The 24,822-nt window shown below is 38.8% G+C and overlaps 1 protein-coding gene across 1 annotated transcript in view; it reads left to right on the forward strand.

Moving 5' to 3' along the window:
• LOC124789702 (juvenile hormone esterase-like) overlaps positions 1-24,822 on the forward strand; it is a 129,887-nt gene that overhangs the window by 80,829 nt on the left and 24,236 nt on the right. Inside the window, exons 6-7 of the mRNA XM_047257154.1 lie at positions 291-441; positions 5,624-5,805. Of these exons, the coding sequence (XP_047113110.1) occupies positions 291-441; positions 5,624-5,805 (333 nt within the window). The remainder of the gene's footprint in view (positions 1-290; positions 442-5,623; positions 5,806-24,822) is intronic.

Genomic DNA, 24,822 nt, shown 5'->3' on the forward strand with positions numbered 1-24,822 from the left:
TAAAAGAATCATAGTCGCACAGCGTTATTAGCACAGAGATTAGAGGGACAAATTCACTCCGTTAGTGCGACAGTTTATGTTATTGCACGTTGGCTTAATTCTTTCTCAAACTGTGGATAGTATTCCCAGGAGAAATATCTACTAAATGTTCTTGTGACAGTTTTCGATATACTTGTTTCAGATCACAACTCTTTTCCCAGAAAATAAAACGTATTTCATATAATCAATGAAAGTTACTTTTAAATTGAAATAAAGGAACACTTTCTGTTAATCGCTATTTTTGGTTACAGCTGAAGGTTTTATTTACCTACATCGTGTGGGCGCCACACGTGGAACCAAACCTCGAAGGCGCCTTCCTCACAGAGTCTTCAATCCAGACGCTCATCGACGGCCGTTTCCACAGAGTGCCCATCATGACAGGAGTCACTTCCGGAGAATCGGGTTCGTACTTCAATGTTACAACGGCAATCTACGTTACTTCAGTGTGAGACAATTACACAGATTATTGCCTCGGTTTGTCTACTAGTATCTAGTAATTCAAACAATGGCCATTCACTCATCTCTCCTATCTGAATTACTAAACAATAGATTGTGATCCGCTGAATAACTACTTTTACATGTTGCTGATCTAACGGAGACTAAAGTCTACGACTATAATAGGCATTACGACGACAGAGCCTGACAGACAAAGAATAAAACTTGTTGCCTTGCCAAAGAGCTATCAACCGTGTTGAACTAATGAGCTATTCCTTTTCGACGTTTATGCTGTCAAATATTTGATGGTAGTTAACGCATTAGCAGCTGACGAATAGCTTACGACAGACACTCTTTGACCCCATCAGAAAACATGTATGAGATCTGACTCAGGAGAGCGAGGATAACACAGTGACTATGTGCCTACTAAATAAAGGGCACTTCAGACGATTCCGCAAGAGTATATCTCCTACACGAATGAAGATAGAAACTTGGGATGAAATTAAAAATGTCGCTCGACGCCTGTTGTAAACGGTCGGTTCCTGGTACACTTAGCGCGTTCATTAGACAATGGGCGACCATTCAAGGAAACAAACACTGTAAACTGCAATTCAGTCAGATTCGTGGTGCGTGTTTTTTGTCGACTGTACAACCTCAACGATGGATCAACCATAAGGGGGGAACCGTTCTCGGATGGCATAATTCACCTCCAAGGTTCTATAGTGCGCACATCTTACGGTATGTAATTTACCGTGGAGGTTTGCGAAATATTCCGTCCAAATGCAATAACATTAGATGACTTACGATTTAACACAGTCGCAGCAGTAAACGATGTAACGTAACCCAAATTTACGTTCAGAATTTTTCACAGCTTATAAAAGAAGGAACCGAGTGACAAAACACAAATTCATAGGTCTGTTGGTAAAGGAGTGCAGACGCGAGTAGAGTTCCGTCCTCACGTGAGTAATGTTGAGAGGTTAGAGTTATTGCGACGTGCCCTGTTATCGTAGTGGTAGCAGTAGCAGATGACGGGAAAAGTTTTGTCTATTATCTGGGTTGTGGAATGCAAGATTTTCCGAGCTAAAATTAATGGCAATGTTGAGCGCGGTTACCAAGAGTATAGTGACGTCTGCGACAAGGAGGGCTTGGTGTAATAATAGCCACACGTATTGAGAGGTGAAGGCACCAGTATTCAGCAACTTCATCACAATAGCAGCATCCCAACGCCTGCATTCTCAAAGCAAGGCAGTTCTCATATTTGTTAACCGTTTCCAGAATTTTGAGAGAGTTCAGTTAGTATTTCAAAATATCCGATGCAGCCTTGGAAAACAGAGTAATTCAGATGAATTGCCTTTAAATTGTTATTTGCCTTAACAAGTTTCCTGTTTTCTCCGTTAAAGTGAATAAATGTTTTATAGAAGTTCAAGATTATGAAGGAAACTTGTTATCATAAACAGCGTAAGAATACGATGTCGAAAGCTCCCTTTGAGCTTAATACTGTTAGAAAATTCTATGGTCATTTAAAGTTGTTGAGAACATGTTTTAGCGAAAGTAAATTTCCTTAATCGAGTTTTCTAAAGTAATTAATAATATCATAGCTATTTTAGCCACATAGTGCAATAGAGTTTTATATTGGCATGCTACATTTAAATTATTGTTACGGTAGCTTATATATCTCGTATTTGAATTTGCAAAAAGGTTTCACGTAAAATACATAAATACTTCAGTTCAAAAGTAGTCAATTTTATAACCAATTAAAGTTTCGAATTTTAACTACACCCAGGTTTCGTTCCTTGTCTTACACCCTTTTTAATTTGAGAACTTCGTTCTTCGTCTCGTACTCTTATTGTTACCTCTTGGTACATGTACGTATTGCACATTACCGTTCTTTCCCTATAGCTTGTATGTAAGCTGTTTATGTTTTATTATTGGCAACGTTACGTAGCGCTCTGTATGAAAATCACTGGCTGTGCTGTGTGCAGTCTGTGGCTAGTTTGCATTGTTGTCTGCCATTGTAGTGTTGGGCAGCTGGATGTGAACAGCGCGTAGCGTTGCACAGTTGGAGGTGAGCCGCCAGCAGTTGTGGATGTGGGGAGAGAGATGGCGGAGTTTTGAAATTTGTAAGACTGGATGTCATGAACTGCTATATATATTATGACTATTAAGATCCAGTAAAAAATAACTTTATGATGGATGTACTCCAAAAAAATGAGGGAGCACAAAAAGACATTTCCACTTCACAGGAATTGCATACATAATTTTTGTCAGTGACTTGGTAACTTGTCTGCTAGCGCAAGTTACAGTGATGCAGCACTCTAGTGTTAAGATGTGACATAGGTATTAAACATGACCATTTTTACTGTAATATTTTTTCTGCTTGAGCTTTCTCATGTTTAGATATAAGTTATTGCATTTGCTGCGGCTGTTTGCCAGGCATAGTGCTACTAAATTTCACTTTACATTACTCTGTTAAGCCAGTTTTACTACGGATTTATTTTTCTTGTTTGCTGCACAGTGCCTTATATTATTTGTAATATTGCAATTGCTTTGCCAATTTGAATTTTTTTATTGATGTTTGTATTAATTGTTTTGTGCTGCTGCATTGCCTCGCTCCTTAGTTTAGCATCTGACCTCAGTAGATTTAAGTCAGCTTAAGATGGGGTAGGACATATAAGAGAACACGTTATGATGAATTGGAAGAAATGCATTGAGAAGCTATAAGAAAATGGTTCGGCAAAAAAAAAAAGTATTTTCAAAGAGGATATGAGCAAAAATGTAGGGTTTAGGGACAACAGGTTTAGGTAGGATTTTCTTGGAAATAAATAATGGGGTAAGATAATGGAAAATAAATAATGAGGTGAGAAATATGTGAACATAAAAATACAGAAAGCATGCTTGGATAGGATTTTTTTGGTGGAAACAAATGTTGAAATAAGACGAAAGATATCTGGAATGAAGTTTTGGGGTGGACTGCAGTACCAAATGTCACACTGAAAACAAACCCTGTCCTGTATTTTTGTGTTATTACTCTATGTGAATTTGTGTTTTTCCTGCCTTAATGTGTTTAGCTAATAAGAGTTACGTTGTAGAATTTTTCTGATAATATGTTATTTTCTTTGTAAAGATGTTTAGACTTTATTTATTCTGTTCTGTTTTAATGCTCATGTGTGAAGTTGATGTTTCGAAAGTTATTCTGATCTTTTATGTATGTACTCATGTCATAATTCCTGTAACACTGATGTATATGTTATTTCGATTCTTATGTAAAGCCTGTACTACAAATGTTATCTGTATTGTTTAGTTCCTTAATGATGTATTTTGTACCTTTGTAATTGTATTCTTATGTTATAAAATTGTAATTGACACCAGTTCATCATATTTTAACTTGTAAGTTCCATTTCACTGCACACATTTCTGTTGGTCATAGTATACGGACAATATGTGAGAAGTAGGGACTGTTAGTGTTTGCACGTGTGTTAATAATTCAGCAAGGGACTGGATGACAGCATTGCTGGTTCTAAGGACAATTCCAAAAACTTTGTGAGTGCACAAGTGGTGTTTATGGACTTGCTATATTGTCAGCAAGACTCTTCGATGATGATTGTGCACCTGCACAGTCGCAGCAGATGGCTGCTGGCCATCTCTACAAGGACTACAGTGGGTCTGCATCTTTGATGACCCACCAATACCATTATTTCTACAAGGACTACAGTGGGTCTACACCTTTGCTGACTCACCAATACCACAATCTCTACCAGGACTGCAGTGGGTCTGCACCTCTGGTGGCCCACCAATACCACAATCTCTACCAGGACTACGGTGGGTCTGCACCTCTGGTGGCCCACCAATGCCATACTCTCTACCAGGACTACAGTGGGTCTACTCTGTCATGACCTACCTACCAATATTCTTCAAAACTTCGACTGACTCTGCTCTGGGTTTGCTCTGTTGTGGACCAATACCTGTCTGCATGTCAAGAGCCAGCACTGTCTTTCCGTTTGAAGGACAACACTACTTCTTCAAGACTGCATGGAAATCCACTACTTCCGTGTGCATTTTCTTTTATTGCTCAGATTTTGAGAAAATCACTGCAATTTTACTGTGACGAATGATCAGGACTGTCTTTATGGACTGTGAGAAAATTTTAGCATTTGACCAACATTGTATCAATAAGTGTGTGCATTTGATATCTTTGTTATTGTAATTATGAAAAATTTTATTAAATCATTATTGGCCACGGCCCAAAACAATTTATAAAATTTTTTGTGGGGAGCATGGGGGTTATGTAAGTAAGCTGTTTATGTTTTCTTATTGACAACGTTAGGTAGCGCTCTGTATGAAAATCACTGGCTGTGCTGTGTGCAGTCTGTGGTTAGTTTGCATTGTTGTCTGCAATTCTAGTGTTGGGCAGCTGGATGTGAACAGCGCGTAGCGTTGCGCAGTTGGAGGTGAGCCGCCAGCAGTGGTGGATGTGGGGAGAGAAATGGCGGAGTTTTGAAATTTGTAAGACTGGATGTCATGAACTGCTATGTATATTATGATTTTTCAACGCTATTAAGGTAAGTACATTGTTTGTTCTCTATTAAAATCTTTCATTTGCTAACTATGCCTATCAGTAGTTAGTGCCTTCAGTAGTTTCAATCTATTATTTAGCTGGCAGTAGTGGCGCTCGCTGTGTTGCAGTAGTTCGAGTAACGAAGATTTTTGTGAGGTAAGTGATTTGTGAAAGGTATAGGTTAATGTTAGTCAGGGCCATTCTTTTGTAGGGATTATTGAAAGTGAGATTGCGTTGCGCTAAAAATATTGTGTGTCAGTTTAAACACAGTCATGTATAATTTTTCTAAGGGAAAGTTTCAATCTTACCCCTATTTTTTCAGTATTCATACGTCTTACACCTTTTTACATCGTAGTACTCTTTTTTCATTGCGAAAAGCTCTATAATCCTTCTAATATCAGTCGCAATGTCAGAGTCATATCTGTGTAGCTTTCCTAACGCCATACTGATTGCTGTCTAAAATATCTTCAGTATCATTTTCCATTCTTCTGTTTATTATTTTTTTGAGCAATTTGGATGCATGGATAGAATTTTAGTATGGTTATATCCCTATCACCGTCTAACTGGCAACGCTTCTCTGTGGTAATCTGACAGGTTACAAGATATTAAACAACACAGAGCAAATCGAGACACTCAACAGCCGATTCGTCGAGTCGGTGGCACCCTGTTTACACCTGCCGACTGCAGAGCAGCAACAAGTAGCAGCTCTCAAGCTGAGAGAGTTCTACTTCGGCAACGATACTATCTCTACGGACGATGCTGACTCTCTTGTGAACGTAAGTAATCCACAACCATTTTGTCTGTTTTTTGTGGAATTCTCCGGGATCGAATGCTAATTCATTGGTAAAGGATACCTTCCCTACTTTCTATGTAGTGTGTTAAATTCCCTTCTACAAGTAAGCTATCTACATTTATTTGATTTTGTGTAAGATTTTATTTCTTGAAAGATATCTTAGTAATGTATTCAAAACAGTGAATGGTAATGCTGTACACTTATGAAACTGTGAAGACGTAGAAACGTTTCAGAACCATACAAATGCACTGAATTACGCTACTGATATCACTCATCAATTCACATTTCCGCCTTAGCTCATCGAAAAGTGTCACTTTCATTCACTTCTGTTTCTGTTTAGAGTTGCTTCGTAAATCCACGTAGGGTTAATGTGAGGACACCAAAGATTTATATCCATTCTTCTGTGTATAGCGTAAATCTTCGGATTGCCTTTATTGAAGACTAGCTATTTTCCTGTGGCTTCACTTGCGTACTCATATGTCACGTACGTTGCATCCTTATACACAGGGTGGTTAGGAACAGTCTGTATGAGCGTTTCAGGGAAGGTTGTGCTGAGGGGAGATACTTAAGAAAAAATTTTATACGTTGGTCCCTATGCAAGTTAATTAGCATTGATATCAGCCATCAGTCTGTTGCTCGAGCAAATACAAAGGAAGGACGATTGGGTTTAACGACTCGTTAACAAGCTCGGATTTTGTATAACGTGGGGAAGGAAATCGGCTGTCTCCTTTCATAGGAAACATCCCAGCATTTGCCCTGAGTTATTTGGAGAAACCACGAATAACCTAAATCCGGAAGCGAGTTTGAACCGTCGTCCCCCCGAATGCAGGTATAGTGTGCTAACCACTGCGCCACCTCGCTCGATACGCCGTTTCAAGCGACCGGAAAACACGATGTCGCCAAACGGGTTTTTTGTTTAGTTCTCTAAACCCAGGCAAGAGAAAGATATAAAAATTACTCGTGAGGCGCTAGTAAGGACCGAACCGGAGCCAGAGGATGACGAGTCTTTTGAGATATCGTGTAAGGTATGAGAACAACTGGCACTAAATTATATCTGGCAGGTTGCTACAGTTAACGCTCGCAACGCCCGTAACGATTGGCTAACTTGAATGCTGATTAACTCGTAAATGGTGCAACGTATCAAATTTTTTTCCTAACAATTATTTCTCAGCGCAACCTACGCTGCATCATTCTTACAAGCTTTTCAGACTGTTTCTGGCTGTCCTGTGTATATTTGGCATACATTTAAAATATTTCATACACACCTGATCTCATATTTCGTCTCAAATGAATTTCGTCCTACGGTTTCAAAATGGTTCAAATGGCTCAGAGCGCACTACGCGCTTTAACTTCTGAGGTCATCAGTCGCCTAGAATTTAGAACTAATTAAACCTAACTAGCCTAAGGACATCACACACATCCATGCCCGAGGCAGGATTCGAACTTGTGACCGTAGCGGTCGCTCGGTTCCAGACTGCAGCGCCTAGAACCGCACGGCCCTGAGGTTTCGTCTGAATTCGGAGAAAAGTTATAATTCTGTCAGTAACTGATTGTCGTTTCGAGAAAAAGACTCTCTTAGGGAACTATCTACTCTGCTCTGTTTTACACACGCAGCTCTAGAGATGCAACTGAACAACACAAATGTGATTGTGATTCATACTTATGAGGTGTTCCAAGTCAGATAAATAACTGGTCCAGCTGTAAATAATATTATTGGTTCAAAATCACTTGGTAAGTCCGCCTTCAGGTGTACGGAAACGGAGCCACCGCGCACAGTGAACGCTAGCTAGGCTGCGGCCAGTTGACAGCCGCACGTGAATCCGAGATTCCGGATCCACGGTTCCTGTACACCTGAAAGTGGACTTACAATTACCCGAAAACCGGCCGTGACTTGAACCAGTAAAGCTATTTACTACTGAAGCTACTCACTCTATTATAACACCGAAGTTTGAATTTCCTTCAAACTAAATTTTATTACAGGAAAGATCGTTTTCGGACGTTTCTACATGTCGCTCCATCTCAAAGTCACCTGCACCCTTTGCAGTAGTAGGGGTATCTGACTCCCGCATACTGAATGATCATTATACAAATTTGGTTCCAGTAGTTTCTGAGTTGTCACACACCTTTCCATACCAAAACCTTAGTCGCAGGGATGCTAGAGTAGTCTTGGCTTTCACCAGTATGGATTTGAAACCAGTGCCGGTGCATATGGAATATTTTTACATATCGTGTCTTCTCACCCCACCTCACATCTAGAGTTACTTACGGTACACTGCCCACACGATATTTTTATATAGATAATTTTACAAATAATGTGATGCTTATACAAAATTTGATTGCAATTGCTCCAGACGTTCCTGAGTTGATTTTATAAGACATCCATACTGCCTCATACACTATGTGATCAAAAGTATCCGGACACCCCCAAAAACACACATTTTTCACATTAGGTACATTGTGCTGCCACCTACTGCCAGATACTCCACATCAGCGACCTCAGTAGTCATTAGACATCGTGAGAGAGCAGAATGGGGCGGTCCGCGAAACTCACGTACTTCGAACGTGGTAAGGTGCTTGGGCGTCACTTGTGTCATACGTGTGTACGCGAGATTTCCACACTCCTAAGCATCCCTATGTCCACTGTTTCGGAAGTGATAGTGAAGTGGAAACGTTAAGGGTCACGTACAGCACTAAAGTATACAGGCCGAACTCGTCTGTTGACTGACAGACACCGCCGACAGTTGAAGAGGATCGTAATGTGTAATAGGCAAACATCTGTCCAGACCATCACACAGGAATTCTAAGCTGTATCAGGATCCACTGCAAGTAGTATGAACGTTAGGCGGGAGGTGAGAAAACTTGGATTTCATGGTAAAGCGGCTGCTCATAAGCCACACATCATGCTGGTAAATGCCAAACGATGCTTCACATAGTGTAAGGAGCATAAACATTGGACGATTGAACAGTGGAAAGACGGTGTATGGAGTGGCGAAACACGGTACACAATGTGGCGATCCGATGGCAGGGTATGGGTATGGCGAATGCACCGTGAACGTCATCTGTCAGCGTGTGTAATTCCAGGAGTGAAGCTGGCCCTTGAGCCCGTGCGGTTCTTGGCGCCTCAGTCTGGAGCCGCGTGACCGCTACGGTCGAAGGTTCGAATCCTGCCTCGGGCATGGTTGTGTGCGATGTCCTTAGGTTAGTTAGGTTTAAGTAGTTATAAGTTCTAGGGGACCGATGACCACAGATGTTAAGTCCCATAGTGCTCAGAGCCAGAGCCAATAGTGAAATTCGGAGGCGGTGGTGTTGTTGCGTGATCGTGTTTTCCACGGAGAGGGCTTGCACCACTTGTCGTTTTGCGTGACACTATCACAGCACAGGCCTACATTGATGTCTTAAGCACCTTCTTGCTTCGTACTGTTGAAGAGCAATTCGGGGATGGCGACTGCATCTTTCAGCACGATCGCGCACCTGTTTATAATGCACGGCCTGTGGCGGAGAGGTTACACGACAATAACATCTCTGTAATTTACTGGCCTGGACAGAGTTCTGACCTCAATCCTATAGAACACCTTTGGGATGTTTTGTAACGCCGAATTCGTGCCAGGCCTCACCGACCGACATTGATACCATTCCTTGGTGCAGCACTCCTTGAAGAATTGGTTGCCATTCCTCAAGAAACCTTCCAGCACCTGATTGAACGTATGCCTGCGGGAGTGGAAGCTGTCATCAAGGCTAAGGTTGGGCCAACACCGTATTGGATTCCAGCATTATCGATGGAGGGCGCCAAAAACTTTTAAGTCATTTTCAGGCAGGTGTCCGGATTCTTTTGATCACATAGTGCATGCATACGTGGTAGATGGATCTTACCCCTACAGAAACCTTCACAAGTGTATGCACTACAACTCACCAAAGTTTCTTATCGAATGAATGGTACAGGAACACACAAAATACGAGGAAACAGACACACAAGTAATAATATTTATAAATTACATATAAGACAAGATTTATAGTTTATGTAACAAAACGAAATTCTGTAGGTCGGGCGTCAACTGAACCGTCCTTTTCTTTCAGGTTCGTTCAAAACTGTAGTAATTAGTTGTCAACTGTGTGTGCATTGCAGTCATGTCTTTCGCCTCTTCAATCTCATGTCACTCACAAGCGAACAGTACGGTTAGACATGTCCAAACCTGCCCTAAAATTTTATGTACACGAAGTATACACCAAAAGGAACACGCTGCCAGAATTTTAGCCGGTGAGACACACTGCAAGTATTTTTTACATAATGTTGAAAGATGCTGGAGAAATGTATTCCCATGCTTCACAGTGCATACACTACACGGCGGGCAAATACAATTAGTCGATGCTGCATAAAGTTACGTTGTGCAAGACGCGACAGTTGGCTGCGACTACGACGCTGCCCCCTCCTCTTTTCCCACCCTGGCAGACGGCGACAAGGCCGCAACACGACTGGGGTCGTCGCTGTTTCCCAAGCTCCGGTCGGCGGCGGCGGATTCAAATACATAAGAAAAATAAGAATTCCGATATTCTTGCTGTAAAAAATACTGTATGTTAATGCAACAAAGTTACATCGGCTCCCAGAGTTAGTTTTTCGATACAGATTCTCCTTTTACTTTAAAAAATTGAAAAGTATCTCTTCCGGTTTTGCGTGTTTTTTTCGCTGGATATTACTTCTCTATCGATTGTGAGGAAAGTAAAAGGCACAAAAATTGATGTTTGCGTATCTTACAGTTTCACATCACAGCTTGATAATGAGGTGTCTATTTTTCCGATATTCGTCACACTTATTCCGATACTTAATTAACAAGTAACCTACTGCATAAAATTTGAATTGTGTGCAATGAAAAATATGGTCGCTGGCTACTTCGCGTATGGTTCACGTTAGGTCATACATCGTTGCCGATGAAAAGAAGCTAACATATCGAAATTATTTTTAAAGTTGAGATCAGAATGATATCGATCTCCGTTTCCGAGATTTGGGCTCATATATCTCCGGGAGCGTCGCGACTAGCCGCCAGTTCTGTCGACGCGCAACGAGAATCGTGTGGTCATCACACGATAAAGAATGCATTTGTTTTGTTTCGCTGACACATTTCGACCTAATGAAACCATTTTATGTCATATATTTCTCCGGTAAGAGTTACTAATATTTCTCCATATGCTCTTGACAATTTCATTTAAAATGCCACGAAATGTAGGTTTCTTAAAGCCTAGTGATCAAGCAGAACCCATTTTCTTGGTTTTGCTGAGGCATCTGAACCGGTTCCAAGGTTTCTTTCTCGTTTATTTCTCTGATACGAGTCCCGAATATTCCTCCATCTGTTTTTGCACATTTCACCTAAAATTCCAATGAAAGATAAGTTTATTAACAATAAGAACACGCTAGCGTCATTGCATTGTTTCAAGTTCTTGACAACAAGATAGGGTTACACCTTGAACATCTCTAGAATTTTCATTCTGAACGTCTACAGTATACACTGGCAGAAATGTGGAAGAAATAATGTCCGTGCTTGTTCACAAAATTTCCCCAAACTATACTTGTCAGTTTCTCCCATGCAGAAACCTTTGGAGCAAGCTAAGGCAACTTCCATAGCCGACTGACTCTTTATTCCCATCCAAATGAACTTCCATATTCTTATATTCTGACAGCATACATCGTTATGGATGACATGAACATTTAATCTTGCCAAGCTGCACTCAAAAGATGACTCCAGGATTTACAAAAGACGAATTTCAATTGTGAACTGTGTCAGACCAGAAGGGCCTTGTAAAACCGTTGTACACTTTTGGCACAAGTTTTTTGAGCACCATCTTCTACCAATGAATTGAAGTGAATGTGACAAATTACTTATTTGAGCATACTGTTTGCGCAATCTGTTGAGAAACCGCCTTCCTCAGAAACGAACATCTATTGATTACAGAAAGCTGTGCATCAATCTAGTGGTGGTTTTTCACAACTAGAAGGTATCATCAAGACACCAATCTACTGTTTACTTTCAAAGTGAAGGTATTGTAAAATGTAACTTTCTCACTGTACTTTAGATTGTTCATTTAGTAATGTACTTGCCGTTTTCAATTTTTATCGTCACAAAAAAGAGTAATGCGAAAATTGACATGCAAGTTCATTTTCATCATTCCAATTCTACATCTGCATGGATTATACTGATTCTCATAACAGGCCTGAAAAATTTGCATTAATGGAAAAATATTATATATTTCACTCACCTGCCAGTTTCAAATGTGCACCAATTTCTTCCCAAATTCTGTCTCTGAACATAGTGTCTCTATATTTAGGGTTCTTCAAATCGTAAAGGCAAGGATGTTGCGAGACCAGCTCACAGAGCATCACACCCTGTGAGTGGTTCATTTCAGTTTTCCTTGACTGGCTCGACATCTTTCTGGCAGCAGTACTTCTTTGTGTCGTCCGACTTCCGTTGCAACACTGCTCACTGGTGCAGTGCTGTGACGCAAAGACGTACGGCTGCCAGAAAGATGTGGAGCCAGTCAAGGAAAACTGAAATGAGCCACTCACAGGATGTGATGCTCTGTGAGCTGGTCTCGCAACATCCTTGCTTTTACGATTTGAAGAACCCTAAATATAGAGACACTATGTTCAGAGGTAGAATTTGTGAAGAAATTGGTGCACAGCTGAAACTGGCAGGTGAGTGAAATATATAATATTTTCCCATTAACGCAAACTTTTCAGGCCTGTTGTGAAAATCAGTATAATCCATGCAGATGTAGAATTAGAATGACGAAAATGAAGGTCAATTTTCGCATTACTCTTTTTTGTGACGATAAAAATTGAAAGCGGCAAGTACATTATAAAATGAACAATCTAAAGTACAATGAGAAAGTTACATTTTACAATACCTTCACTTTGAAAGTAAACGGTAGATTGGTGTCTTGTGATACCTTCTAGTTGTGAAAAACCACCACCGGATTGTTGTACAGCTTTCTGTAATCAATAGATGTTCGTTTTCGAGGAAGGCGTTTCTCAACAGATTGCGCAAACAGTATGCTGCAATTAGTAATTTGTCACATTCACTTCAATTCATTGGTAGAAGATGGTGCTCCAAAAACTTGTGCGGAAAGTGCACTACTGTTTTACAAGGCCCTTCTGGTCTGACACAGTTCACAATTGAAATTCGTCTTTTGTAAATCCTGGAGTCATCTTTTGAGTGCAGCTTGGCAAGATTAAATGTTCATGTCATCCATAACGATGTATGCTGTCAGAATATAAGAATATGGAAGTTCATTTGGATGGGAATAAAGAGTCAGTCGGCTATGAAAGTTGCCTTAGCTTGTTCCAAAAGTTTCTGCATGGGAGAAACTGACAAGTATAATTTGGGGAAATTTTGTGAACAAGCACGGACATTACTTCTTCCACATTTCTGCCAGTGTATACTGTAGACGTTCAGAATGAAAATTCTAGAGATGTTTAAGGTGTAATCCTATCTTGTTGTCAAGAACTTGAAACAATGCAATGACACTAGCATGCGCTTATTGTTAATAAACTTATCTTTCATTGGAATTTTAGGTGAAATGTGCAAAAACAAATGGAGGAATATTCGGGACTCGTATCAGAGAAATAAACGAGAAAGAAACCTTGGGACAGGTTCAGATGCCTCAGCAAAACCAAGAAAATGGGTTCTGCTTGATCACTAGGCTTTAAGAAACCTACATTTCGTGGCATTTTAAATGAAATTATCAAGAGCATATGGAGAAATATTAGTAACTCTTACCGGAGAAATATATGACATAAAATGGTTTCATTAGGTCGAAATGTGTCAGCGAAACAAAACAAATGCATTCTCTGTCGTGTGATGACCACACGATTCTCATTGCGCGTCGACAGAACTGGTGGCTAGTTGCGACGCTCCCGGAGATATATGAGCCCAAATCTCGGAAACGGAGATCGATATCGTTCTGATCTCAACTTTAAAAATAATTTCGATATGTTAGCTTCTTTTCATCGGCAACGGTGTATGACCTAACGTGAACCATACGTAAAGTAGCCAGCGACCACATTTTTCGCTATACACAATTCAAATTTTATGCAGCCGGTTACTTGTAAATTAAGTATCGGAATAAGTGTGATGAATATCGGAAAAATAGACACCTCATTATCAAGTTGTGATGTGAAATTGTAAGATACGCAAACATCAATTTTTTGTGCCTTTTACTTTCCTTACAATTGATAGAGAAGTAATATCCAGCGAAAAAAACACGCAAAACCGGAAGAGATACTTTTCAATTTTTTAAAGTAAAAGGAGAATCTGTATCGAAAAACTAACTCTGGGAGCCGATGTAACTTTGTTGCATTAACATACAGTATTTTTTACAGAAAGAAAATCGGAATTCTTATTTTTCTTATGTATTTGAATCCGCCGCCGCCGACCGGAGCTTGGGAAACAGCGACGACTCCAGTCGTGATACGGCCGTGATGCCGTCTCCCAGGGTGGGAAAAGAGGAGGGGGCAGCGTCGTAGTCGCAGCCAACTGTCGCGGCTTGCACAACGTAACTTTAGTAAGCAGATAACAGGGCATGACACAATTGTAATCCGCAAACCGAATTTCACTTTCTGTTGACAGCCTGTCACAATTGAACACAGTTATTATTCATGAAAATTCACAACTCATTTAACATCCATAAGAATTAGCAGTGGTTGCTAATTTTATCTGCCTTTGCGGAGGCTTAAGAACTTCGCAGTAGTGTGAAATGCAATTAACGTTTTCAGACTAGCAAAGGTAAAATATTAAAAACTTGGTGTGCAGTCAGAATCACCTACCTTGAAATTTCCCCTTTGAATGTAAAGAATGACAGCGCTGGAAATCTGTTGCGTTATTTGAACAGCTGTCTCAAGATCAATCTCTGTGTTTGAAACCAACGACGGCGATATTTTTACATATAAACAGCATTATGGAAAGGTGCTCGTAACTGCTTTTTTCCTTGTAAATACGTCTGGTGTCTCCCAGATCTCATTCGAGGAAAAATATCAATATAAGTCTTTGCTCATGCTGGATAAGTGAGTGCCACGCTCGTTCTTTGAGCAAATATATATACAAGTCGTTCTTTGAGCATATATATATGCTACTGAAACGTCCCCTTTGGAAAATTATAAATTACTGTGCTGGTAAACCGCTTACGTTATTTGATTTTCAAACAGCTGAGCCAAACTGAACGTACTCAGACAGCTCTCTCTTTACTTATTCTGATCATCACTAAATTGACTCACAGTATCTTTAACGCAACGCAATCTGACTTTCAATAAACCCTACAAAAGAATAGCCCTGACTAACAATAACCTATACCTTTCATGAATCACTTACCTCACATAAATCTTCCTTACTCGAACTACTGCAATACAACGAGTGCCAATATTGCCAGCTAAATAAAAGATCCTAACTACTGAAGGCACAAACTACTGATAGACATAGTTAGCAAATGAAAGATTTTGATAGAGAAAAAAGAATATATTTACCGTAATAGTATATATATATATATATATATATATATATATATATATATATATATATAATTTCATGACTTCCAGTCCTACAAATTTCCTACTGCACACAGCGCAGTCAGCGATTTCCATAGAGAGCACTACGTGGCGTTACAGACATAAAAACCTAAACAGCCTACTTACATAACCCGCAAGTCCCCCCCCACCCCCCCAAAAAAAAGATTTTACAAATTGTTTTGGGCAGTGGACAGTACTGATTTGATAAAAATTTTCATAATTAAAATAACAAAGATATCAAATGCACACACTTATTCATACAGTGTTGGTCAAAAGCCAAATTGTTCTCACAGTCCATAAAGACAGTCGTGATCATTCATCACAGTAGTAATTACAGTTTTATGCACAAAGTTTCAGCAGCAAAAGAAAATGCACGGGGAAGTAGTGGATTTCCATGCAGTATTGAAGAAGTACTGTTGTCCTTCCAACGGAAAGACAGTGCTGACTCTTGACATGCAAATAGGTAATTGGCCACAACGGAGCGAACCCACAGCAGAGCCAGTCGAAGTTTTGAACAATATTGGCAGGTAGGTCATCACAGAGCACACCCACAGTATTTCTCGTAGAGATAATGGTATTGGTGGGCCACCAAAGGTGCAGACCCTATGTAGCCTTGGTAGAGGTAATGGTATTGGTGGGCCATCAAAGGTGCAGACCCACGGTAGTCCTTGTGGAGATGGCCAGCAGCCATCCGTTGCGACTGTGCGGGTGCATAATCACCATCTAAGTGTCTTGCGAATAATATAGCAAGTCCATGAACCACCACATGTGCACTCACAAACTTTGTGGAATGTCCTAAGAAACAGCAATGCTGCTAACCAGTCCCTTGCTGAATTATCAACACATGTCGAAACACTAAGACAGTCATTTAGCATCTGAGACTTTACACATACATTATGACCAACAAAAACGTGTGCAGTAAAATGAATCCCTACTATTCACTTAATTTGAGGAACTGGTGTCTATACAATTACAAATTTAAGGCATAAGAATATAATTAAAAAGGTACAGAAAATATCATTAAAGAACATAATAATACAGACAACATTTAAGTAATACAGGCTTTAGAAAAGAATAGAAATAATAATACTTATGAGCATTATAGGAATTGTGACATAAGTAAATAAATGTGAAATGAGAATAGTCAAACATTAATTTGACATACGATCGTTAAAGGAAAACATAACAGAGTAGCCGCCAGTATGGCTGAGCGGTTCTAGGCGCTACAGTCTGGAACCGCGCGACCGCTACGGTCGCAGGTACGAATCCTGCCTCTGACATGGGTGTGTGTGATGCCCTTAAGTTAATTAGGTTTAAGTAGTTCTAAGTTCTAGGGGACTGATGACCTCAGATGTTACGTCCCATAGTGCTCATAGCCATTTGAGCCATAACAGAGTAAATAATATCTAAACATTTTTCCAAAGTATTTGAGGATAACAGTACTCCTCATCATAGCGAATGTAGCTTAGTATTAGAAAATTCTAGAACATAACTCTTATCAGATAAACGCATAAAGACAGGAAGAATATAGACACACAAGGGTACACATTAACACATAGCGGAATAACACCAAAGGAAAGGACAGGGTTTGTTTTCAGTATAACGTATGGTAGTGCAGTCCAACCTTAAACTTCATCATTCCATAGATGTCTCCGCTTGTTTCAATATTTTTTTTCGCACAGAGGTCCTATTTAAGCATGCTTTCTGTATTTTCCATTACCTTAGCTCATTATTTTTCATTTTCTTACCTTATCATTTGTTTCCAAGAAAATCCTACCTAAACCTGTTGTCCCTAAACCCTACTTCTTTGAAAATAATTAATCTTCACTGTACACTGCTTTTTTGGCTAAGCCTTTTTCTTATAACTTCTTAATGCAATCTTTCCCCATTCTTCATAGTTAGTTTCCTATATAGTATCTCCCCTCTTAAGCTAACTTAAATCTACTGAACTCAGATACACATACTAAGTGACAAGGCAATGCAGCAGCACAACATTAACACAAACATGAACATTACAACTAATATAAGGCAATGTACAGCAACAAGATGAATAAATCAGCAGTAAAACTGGCTTAGCAAAGTAATGTTGTTGTTGCTGTGGTCTTCAGTCCTGAGACTGGTTTGATGCAGCTCTCCATGCTACTCTATCCTGTGCAAGCTTTTTCATCTCCCAGTACCTATTGCAAACTACATCCTTCTGAATCTGCTTAGTGTATTCATCTCTTGGTCTCCCTCTACGATTTTTACCCTCCACGCTGCCCTCCAATACTATATTGGTGATCCCTTGATGCCTCAGAACATGTCCTACCAACCGATCCCTTCTTCTGGTCAAGTTGTGCCAAAAACTTCTCTTCTCCCCAATCCTATTCAATACTTCCTCATTAGTTATGTGATCTACCCATCTAATCTTCAGCATTCTTCTGTAGCACCACATTTCGAAGGCTTCTATTCTCTTCTTGTCCAAACTATTTATCGTCCATGTTTCACTTCCATACGTGGCTACACTCCATACGAATACTTTCAGAAACGACTTCCTGACACTTAAATCTATACTTGATGTTAACAAATTTCTCTTCTTCAGAAACGCTTTCCTTGCCATTGCCAGCTTACATTTTATATCCTCTCTACTTCGACCATCATCAGTTATTTTGCTCCCCAAATAGCAAAACTCCTTTACTACTTTAAGTGCCTCATTTCCTAATCTAATTCCCTCAGCATCACCTGACTTAATTAGACTACATTCCATTATCCTTGTTTTGCTTTTGTTGATGTTCATCTTATATCCTCCTTTCAAGACACTGTCCATTCCATTCAACTGCTCTTCCAAGTCCTTTGCTGTCTCTGACAGAATTACAATGTCATCGGCGAACCTCAAAGTTTTTATTTCTTCTCCATGAATTTTAATACCTACTCCGAATTTTTCTTTTGTTTCCTTTACTGCTTGCTCAATATACAGATTGAACAACATCGGGGAGAGGCTACAACCCTGTCTTACTCCCTTCCCAACCACTGCTTCCCTTTCATGTCCCTCGACTCTTATAACTGCCATCTGGTTTCTATACAAATTGTAAATAGCCTTTCGCTCCCTGTATTTTACCCCCGCCACCTTTAGAATTTTAAAGAGAGTATTCCAGTCAACATTGTCAAAAGCTTTCTCTAAGTCTACAAATGCTAGAAACGTAGGTTTGCCTTTCCTTAATCTTTCTTCTAAGATAAGTCGTAAGGTCAGTATTGCCTCACGTGTTCCAGTGTTTCTACGGAATCCAGTAATACGAAGTGAAATTCAGTAGAACTAGGCCTGGAAAACAGCAGCAGCAAATGCAATAACTTATGCCTACACATGACAAAGCTCAAGCAGAATATTACAGTAAAGATAGCCATGTCTAATACCTATGTCACATCTGAACACTAGAGTGATGCATCACGATAAATTACTCTACCAAACAAGTTACCAAATCGTTGAAAAAAATATGTATGGAATTCCTGTGAAGGGAAATGTCTATTTGTGCTCCATATTCTTTTAAAGAAAGTATATCATAAAATTATTTAATGGATCAGTAAACAGAAAATATTTACATTAGTACAGATATTAAATTTTATTTTAACCAATGCTGCAGCATAGCTAGAAACTAGATATTAAACAACATATATATATATATATATATATATATATATATATATATATATATATATATATATATATATTATTATTAGTCGTAAAGCTCCCAGCATGGAAGACGCTAGGTAAAGATGGTTCACTTCTGGGGCTTCTTATTCTTCTTGTTTGCCCACCAGGTCTTCATTCTTTGCGAGAATTCAGCTTTTCTTTCTTCGCTCCATTTTGTTCCAGTTCTCGGCGTTTTTGTCTCTGGTTTGACCTCCCATTTGTCAACTTTAAGTTTGAAATTGTTTCTTTTGTTCATGTCTTCAGTAGTAATGTTGGCTAATTCCAGATCTTTCTTTACATTTTTGATCCATTCTCCTCCATTAACAAGGGATGCTACGTATCTTACTATTTTTTTTGTAAGTCTGTGATCGGGAAGTCTCATTATGTGGCCATAGAATTTTAGACGCCTCTTCCTCATGTCTATCTCTATGTTAGAATATTCTTCAATTTTAGAATTTTTCTGTAATCTATACCCCTCTTTGGTCCATCTTGGTCCCAGAATTTTCCTAATGATTTTCCTTTCCTCTTTCTTCAGGTTTTCCATATCTGTTTTCCTTTTAAGTGTCAAGGTTTCGCTGGCATATAGCATTATTGGTTTAATTACCGACTTATAATGTTTAATTTTTGTATTTATAGATAGACATTTTTTATTGTAAATGTTTTGGACCAGCCCTAGACCCCTACGAGCTTTTAATATTCTTTCTTGTTGTGAGTATTTTTCAGAAATTATCTCTCCTAAATATTTAAAGTATGGTACCCTCTTAATTTCTCCATATTTGGTTTGTAACTTAGAAATTTCTAGATTTGTTGTTGTAAACACAGTTTTCTCAAAAGATATTTGTAGGCCAACTTTTCCTGCACACTCTTTTAAGGTTTCTATCTGTTTGACTGCCATTTCACTAGAATCTGCCATTATTGCAAGATCATCTGCGTAGGCTAAGAAGGGGATTTGTAGGTCATCTTTTTTGGTTCCCAGTGATATTGGTTTCCAGTACTTTTCTTTTTTGAGTTCTTTTTCCCATTCTGCCATGACTCTATCCAGAACTAAGTTAAATAACAGAGGTGATAATCCATCACCTTGTCTAACCCCAGTTTTTATCTCAAATGATTTTGAAAGTTTTCCCATGAATTTCACTTTGCATTTTGTATTTGTTAATGTCTGCTCTATGATGTTCCGTGTCTTCTTATCCAGTCCTTGTTCTTCAAGAATTTTAAATAGTGTAGGTCTGTGAATTGAATCATATGCCTTTTTAAAGTCGACAAAGACATATACTGTAGGCTTCCTTCGCATTTGTCTCATCCTTGTAATCAATTTCAAGTTTAAAATTTGTTCTGGACATGATCTGTTTGGTCTGAAACCAGCTTGGAAATCTGAGATTTTGGGTTCTAGCAGTTTTTGTGTTCTTTCAAGAAGACAAGCTGATAATATCTTGTATGTGACGGCAAGTAAGGAGATTCCTCTATAGTTGTTCACATCCGATTTATCCCCTTTTTTATGTAACGGATGTATTAGGGCACATTTCCAATCTTCTGGTATTTCTTCAGTAACTCATATGTTTTGAATAATTTTAACTAGCTCATTTCTTGAGTTAGACCCTAGACTTTTGAGAAATTCGGCTACAATTCCATCTTGTCCTGATGCTTTGTTATTTTTGAGTTTGTTTATGTGTTTGATAATTTCTTCTTCAGTTGGCGGTACAGAGTCTTGCTGTTGCGGGGCTTTAGTGCTGGATATTGGAAGAGCTTCTGTTGGTTCTGGACAGTTTAGTAGCGTTTCAAAATATTTGGCTAATTCTTCACAGTTTTCTTCGTCGCTTAGTGCCAGATTCCCATCTGATTTCCGAAAACAGACATTTTGAGGGATATACCCTTTAATTTGGTTTGCAAAAGTTTTGTAGAATCCATGCGTATTATAATTTTTAAAATCTGCTTCTATTGATTCCAGTTGCTGAGTTACATACTTTCTCTTCTCTTGTCTAATAAGTTTATTTGAAAGTTTCCAAGTATCTAAAAAGGTTTGAAGAATTTTCTCATTTTTATTTGAACTGTACTTCACAAAGGCTTCTGTACGAACTTGAATTGCCTTTTCGCATTCCATATTCCACCATGGATGTTTGTGCTTCTTCTTCAGTGGTATATATATATATATATATATATATATATATATATATATATATATATATATATATATATATATAAAGCAAAGCATGAAACATCATTCACCAACCATATAGCATTTCATAAGGAAGTAAAAAAATTCTCAACTAGAAATACAGTAGACATAATCAGGGGTATAGATGTAAAATATTTCTCATCATTTCATTAGGCATTTCAGTAAATATCAGAAAGTACGAGCTCCAAACTGTAATCATATGTTTTCAAGTATAAGCATGTCATATTTGCGATGCTTTCTACAAAGAAATGTCAATAGCGAGGTTAATGGCCTCTTTTTCCTGCACCGGTCCCTCTGAAAGGCACACACTTATGGTTTTTTTCCAGGCAAGTGTCGGTCAGCTCGTCACCTACAGCACATTACGTCTAGGTCACCTACCTTCCTTACCGAAATACTGACGGCAGTAGTTTCCACTAAAGTCTCATATAAAATAAAAATTTCAGAGGTTGAAAATTTACGTTAGAAGTGTGTAGAAACGAAATCTCATATATAGGAGTGTCCAAAAAGTTTTGTCAGCATTGTGGTACTCACATTCACATGTGTACAAACATTTCATAAATCTTAAAGTACGATTCTTGGTTTCCAACATCCTTTTTCACAAACCAGAGTCCCTAACCCCTACTCATTATTGATATACATATAAACAGATAACCACATTTCTCATATAGCATAGTCGTATTGATCATAAACATATCTCAACATCATAATACACATCATTGTCGTAATTATGTCATCACAGCACATCAATCACATCTCAAAATCGTCACAGTTTCTTTCAATAATTTCAAAACCTAAAAAAATCCTCTGCTCGTTTTAATTGTGCCATCTACCTCAAACGTACTTCAAAGATCATGATCCAATACAAAATACATCATTCAAAGCTCTCATAGTATCTCGATGGTTCCGAAATGGAAGAACAGTTCACAAAGTACAGAAAAAATACAATTTTGTAAGTGTGAATTAACTGATGTAAAAAATATGTTTGTCTCTCTTAAATTAATTCTGTGTTAGAGAAATATGGTACTGATGTGTAAAACTGAATAAGCAAATACCATATTAGTCAGGGCTCCGAGCGCTAGCCACACACATGGTACACAAAGTAAATGTGTACCCCCTGAGGGTTAATGTGATTATACTTTCAGGTGTCACAGATTACAGCAACCGAATGAAATGTCTCACCGAAAACCTTCTTTGTATCTTTGTAATTCACTCAAATGCGTTTCCTGTAGCGCTAAACTGTGCGTCTTGCTGTAAGATAATTTCTGGAATCACTTTACGGTAAAAATATGCCAAGTGTCGTAATTATCGTCGCCTGTATGCCAAGTTCTGTAGAAGTCATTGTACTTACCTCATCATAAACAAAAGTGAAATGGTATGCATATAGATATCGTAGTTACTACGCTCATTGCTGTGATCAAGAAAGTACTCTCCTGTAACGTAGTTTTGTGCTACAGGAAAAGCTGTTTTGTTGTAGCTATACCACAAAAGTTACTACTAAAACATGTTTTACTTTCCAGAAGATTACAGAAAAACTGCGCAGATATAAAACGGGTACAGCGCAAAAGCAATAATATCAATTGTGTCACTCATTAATAGCATCATGATATAATCGTGTAGCTGTCAAACAAACCAAATACTAAGTCATCTGTAATCTCTCAGAAAGTACTTTCAATAAAGAATGTCTTTTGAAGTAAACCAAAATGTTGCATTAAAGTCTCATGCAGTATATGATCTAAGTATGTAAGCCTTATAGTGGTTACATAATCGTGCAACTAAGAAGCAAGAAGGTACACACATTAACACTGTGTTGTCTGTTCACTATAACAATGCAGTCATAATTACTGACTAAATAAGTTCCCTAGGTTCTTGAATGGATAGTTAACTTCAATACATTGTTGCATGTTAACAGTTTCTAAGTGTGACAAAGCGTACTAGTAACGTGAAGTGAAAAATTTTATGGCAAAGACTAAGTTAAAAAGCAGATTATCTCTCAATAATCGGCTTTGTATGTGAATTGTGGTGTAACCCTTTACTCTTTCCAGTACGCAGAGTTTCAGCTTCAACCCAATTATTATGTGGCATACGTTAGTAAAGATTATTGGAATTTTTCTCAAGATAAGCTTATGTTATTTTTCTAAAGCCCAGCCGGCGCATGTGGCCGCCTGCGGTGAGAGTTATTGACTGTTACCTCTTTGTTGTCGCGCATCGTTACTGAGTTTTGGAGATCTAATTTCTACAATTTCAACTTGTCGAGAGGGCCCTGCCCTGTTTGAATCACGCCAATTTGGTTAAATTTTGGTCTGTTGTTAAGATTATATCGTCTGTCGTCATGTTGGTATTTTCTTTAATTTCTTTCTTGTCGGTCACGTGGTGGAGAATGTCTCCCTGAATCATAACTGCATAGTGGGCTGTAGTGTCTGAAGTTATTCTGTCTCCCTTGATAATAATTGTTCTAGATCCCATATTGTCTGTTTCTATGATTGTCCCTATCATAGTCATTTCCGTAGAGAGGTGATCCCTGTAACAATTGTTACTCTGCCAACGGTTGTCATACGGGTGGAGTCTGTTTTGGTCACGATATGCGTTATAATAGTAGTATTGTCGTGTCTGGTTATTGTTTCTGTCGTCACGGAATTGTGATGGAGGTGTCCTATAATGATTGTTTTCCTGTTCTCGAATCCTGCGACTGTCTGTGTCAATTTCTAATTCTTGTTAAAGGTCCCGAAAACCTACGATGTCGTCTTTGCAACGTCCTGCCAAAATAATATGTCTTAAATGTTCCGGCAACTTGATTAAGCAAATGCGGATGAGTTCTGACGAGCTGTAAGTTTTTGACAGGTACTGATTCTTGTGCAACATGTCTTCAAAATGTTTGATAAGACTGGAGAATTCTGATTGTTCAAAGTGTTTCATCATTATGATGCTATGTTTTACTCGGTCTTGAGTAGCTTGAGACCAATATGCTGAGAGGAAGGCATGATAAAATTCTCCTTCAGTGTGACAATCGCGAATGACCGAACGCATTCTTACAGCAGGTTCATTTTCCAAATAGCCACGCATACATTCTAATCTGTGCTCTAATGACCAGTTGGGAGGAAAACAATGAGAGAATTGATGAAACCACGCCTGTGGATGAATGTCGTTGCCGGAATTCTTAAATGTTCTGAATTTACGTGTAGTAACGAACAGCTTATGGTCAAAATCATCGTGACGGTGAGTCGCTTATCGGTCATTGTTATGTTGTGTCGGCGGATCCATCTCAAAATGTGGTGCACCTTATCAATTTCTTCCACAATTTCCAAAATGTCGTGTGTTGTTGCTTTGTGACTTTTCCTTATTTCTGAATCCCTCTTCCCGAGTCGGAGCGCGAGTCTCCTCTGAAATATGTAATTATTGCATTACGTGTGTCAGCTGCTCTTGTACTTCCCGCATTTCTCTTTTGTACCGTGTATTGATTTGATTCTGACTTTGTTTAAATTTCTGAATTTGTTCATACTCTTCTGTGTCAGTGAAAGCTGTCAGTCTTGTGTCATTCAGATCATCATCTACCTTTGCAGATAAGTTAGTGAACTGATCCGAAAGTTCGGCTACTTTCTCTGATAATGAACTGATT

This window comes from Schistocerca piceifrons, chromosome 3 (genome assembly GCF_021461385.2).
Source record: "Schistocerca piceifrons isolate TAMUIC-IGC-003096 chromosome 3, iqSchPice1.1, whole genome shotgun sequence".
NCBI lineage: Eukaryota > Metazoa > Arthropoda > Insecta > Orthoptera > Acrididae > Schistocerca > Schistocerca piceifrons.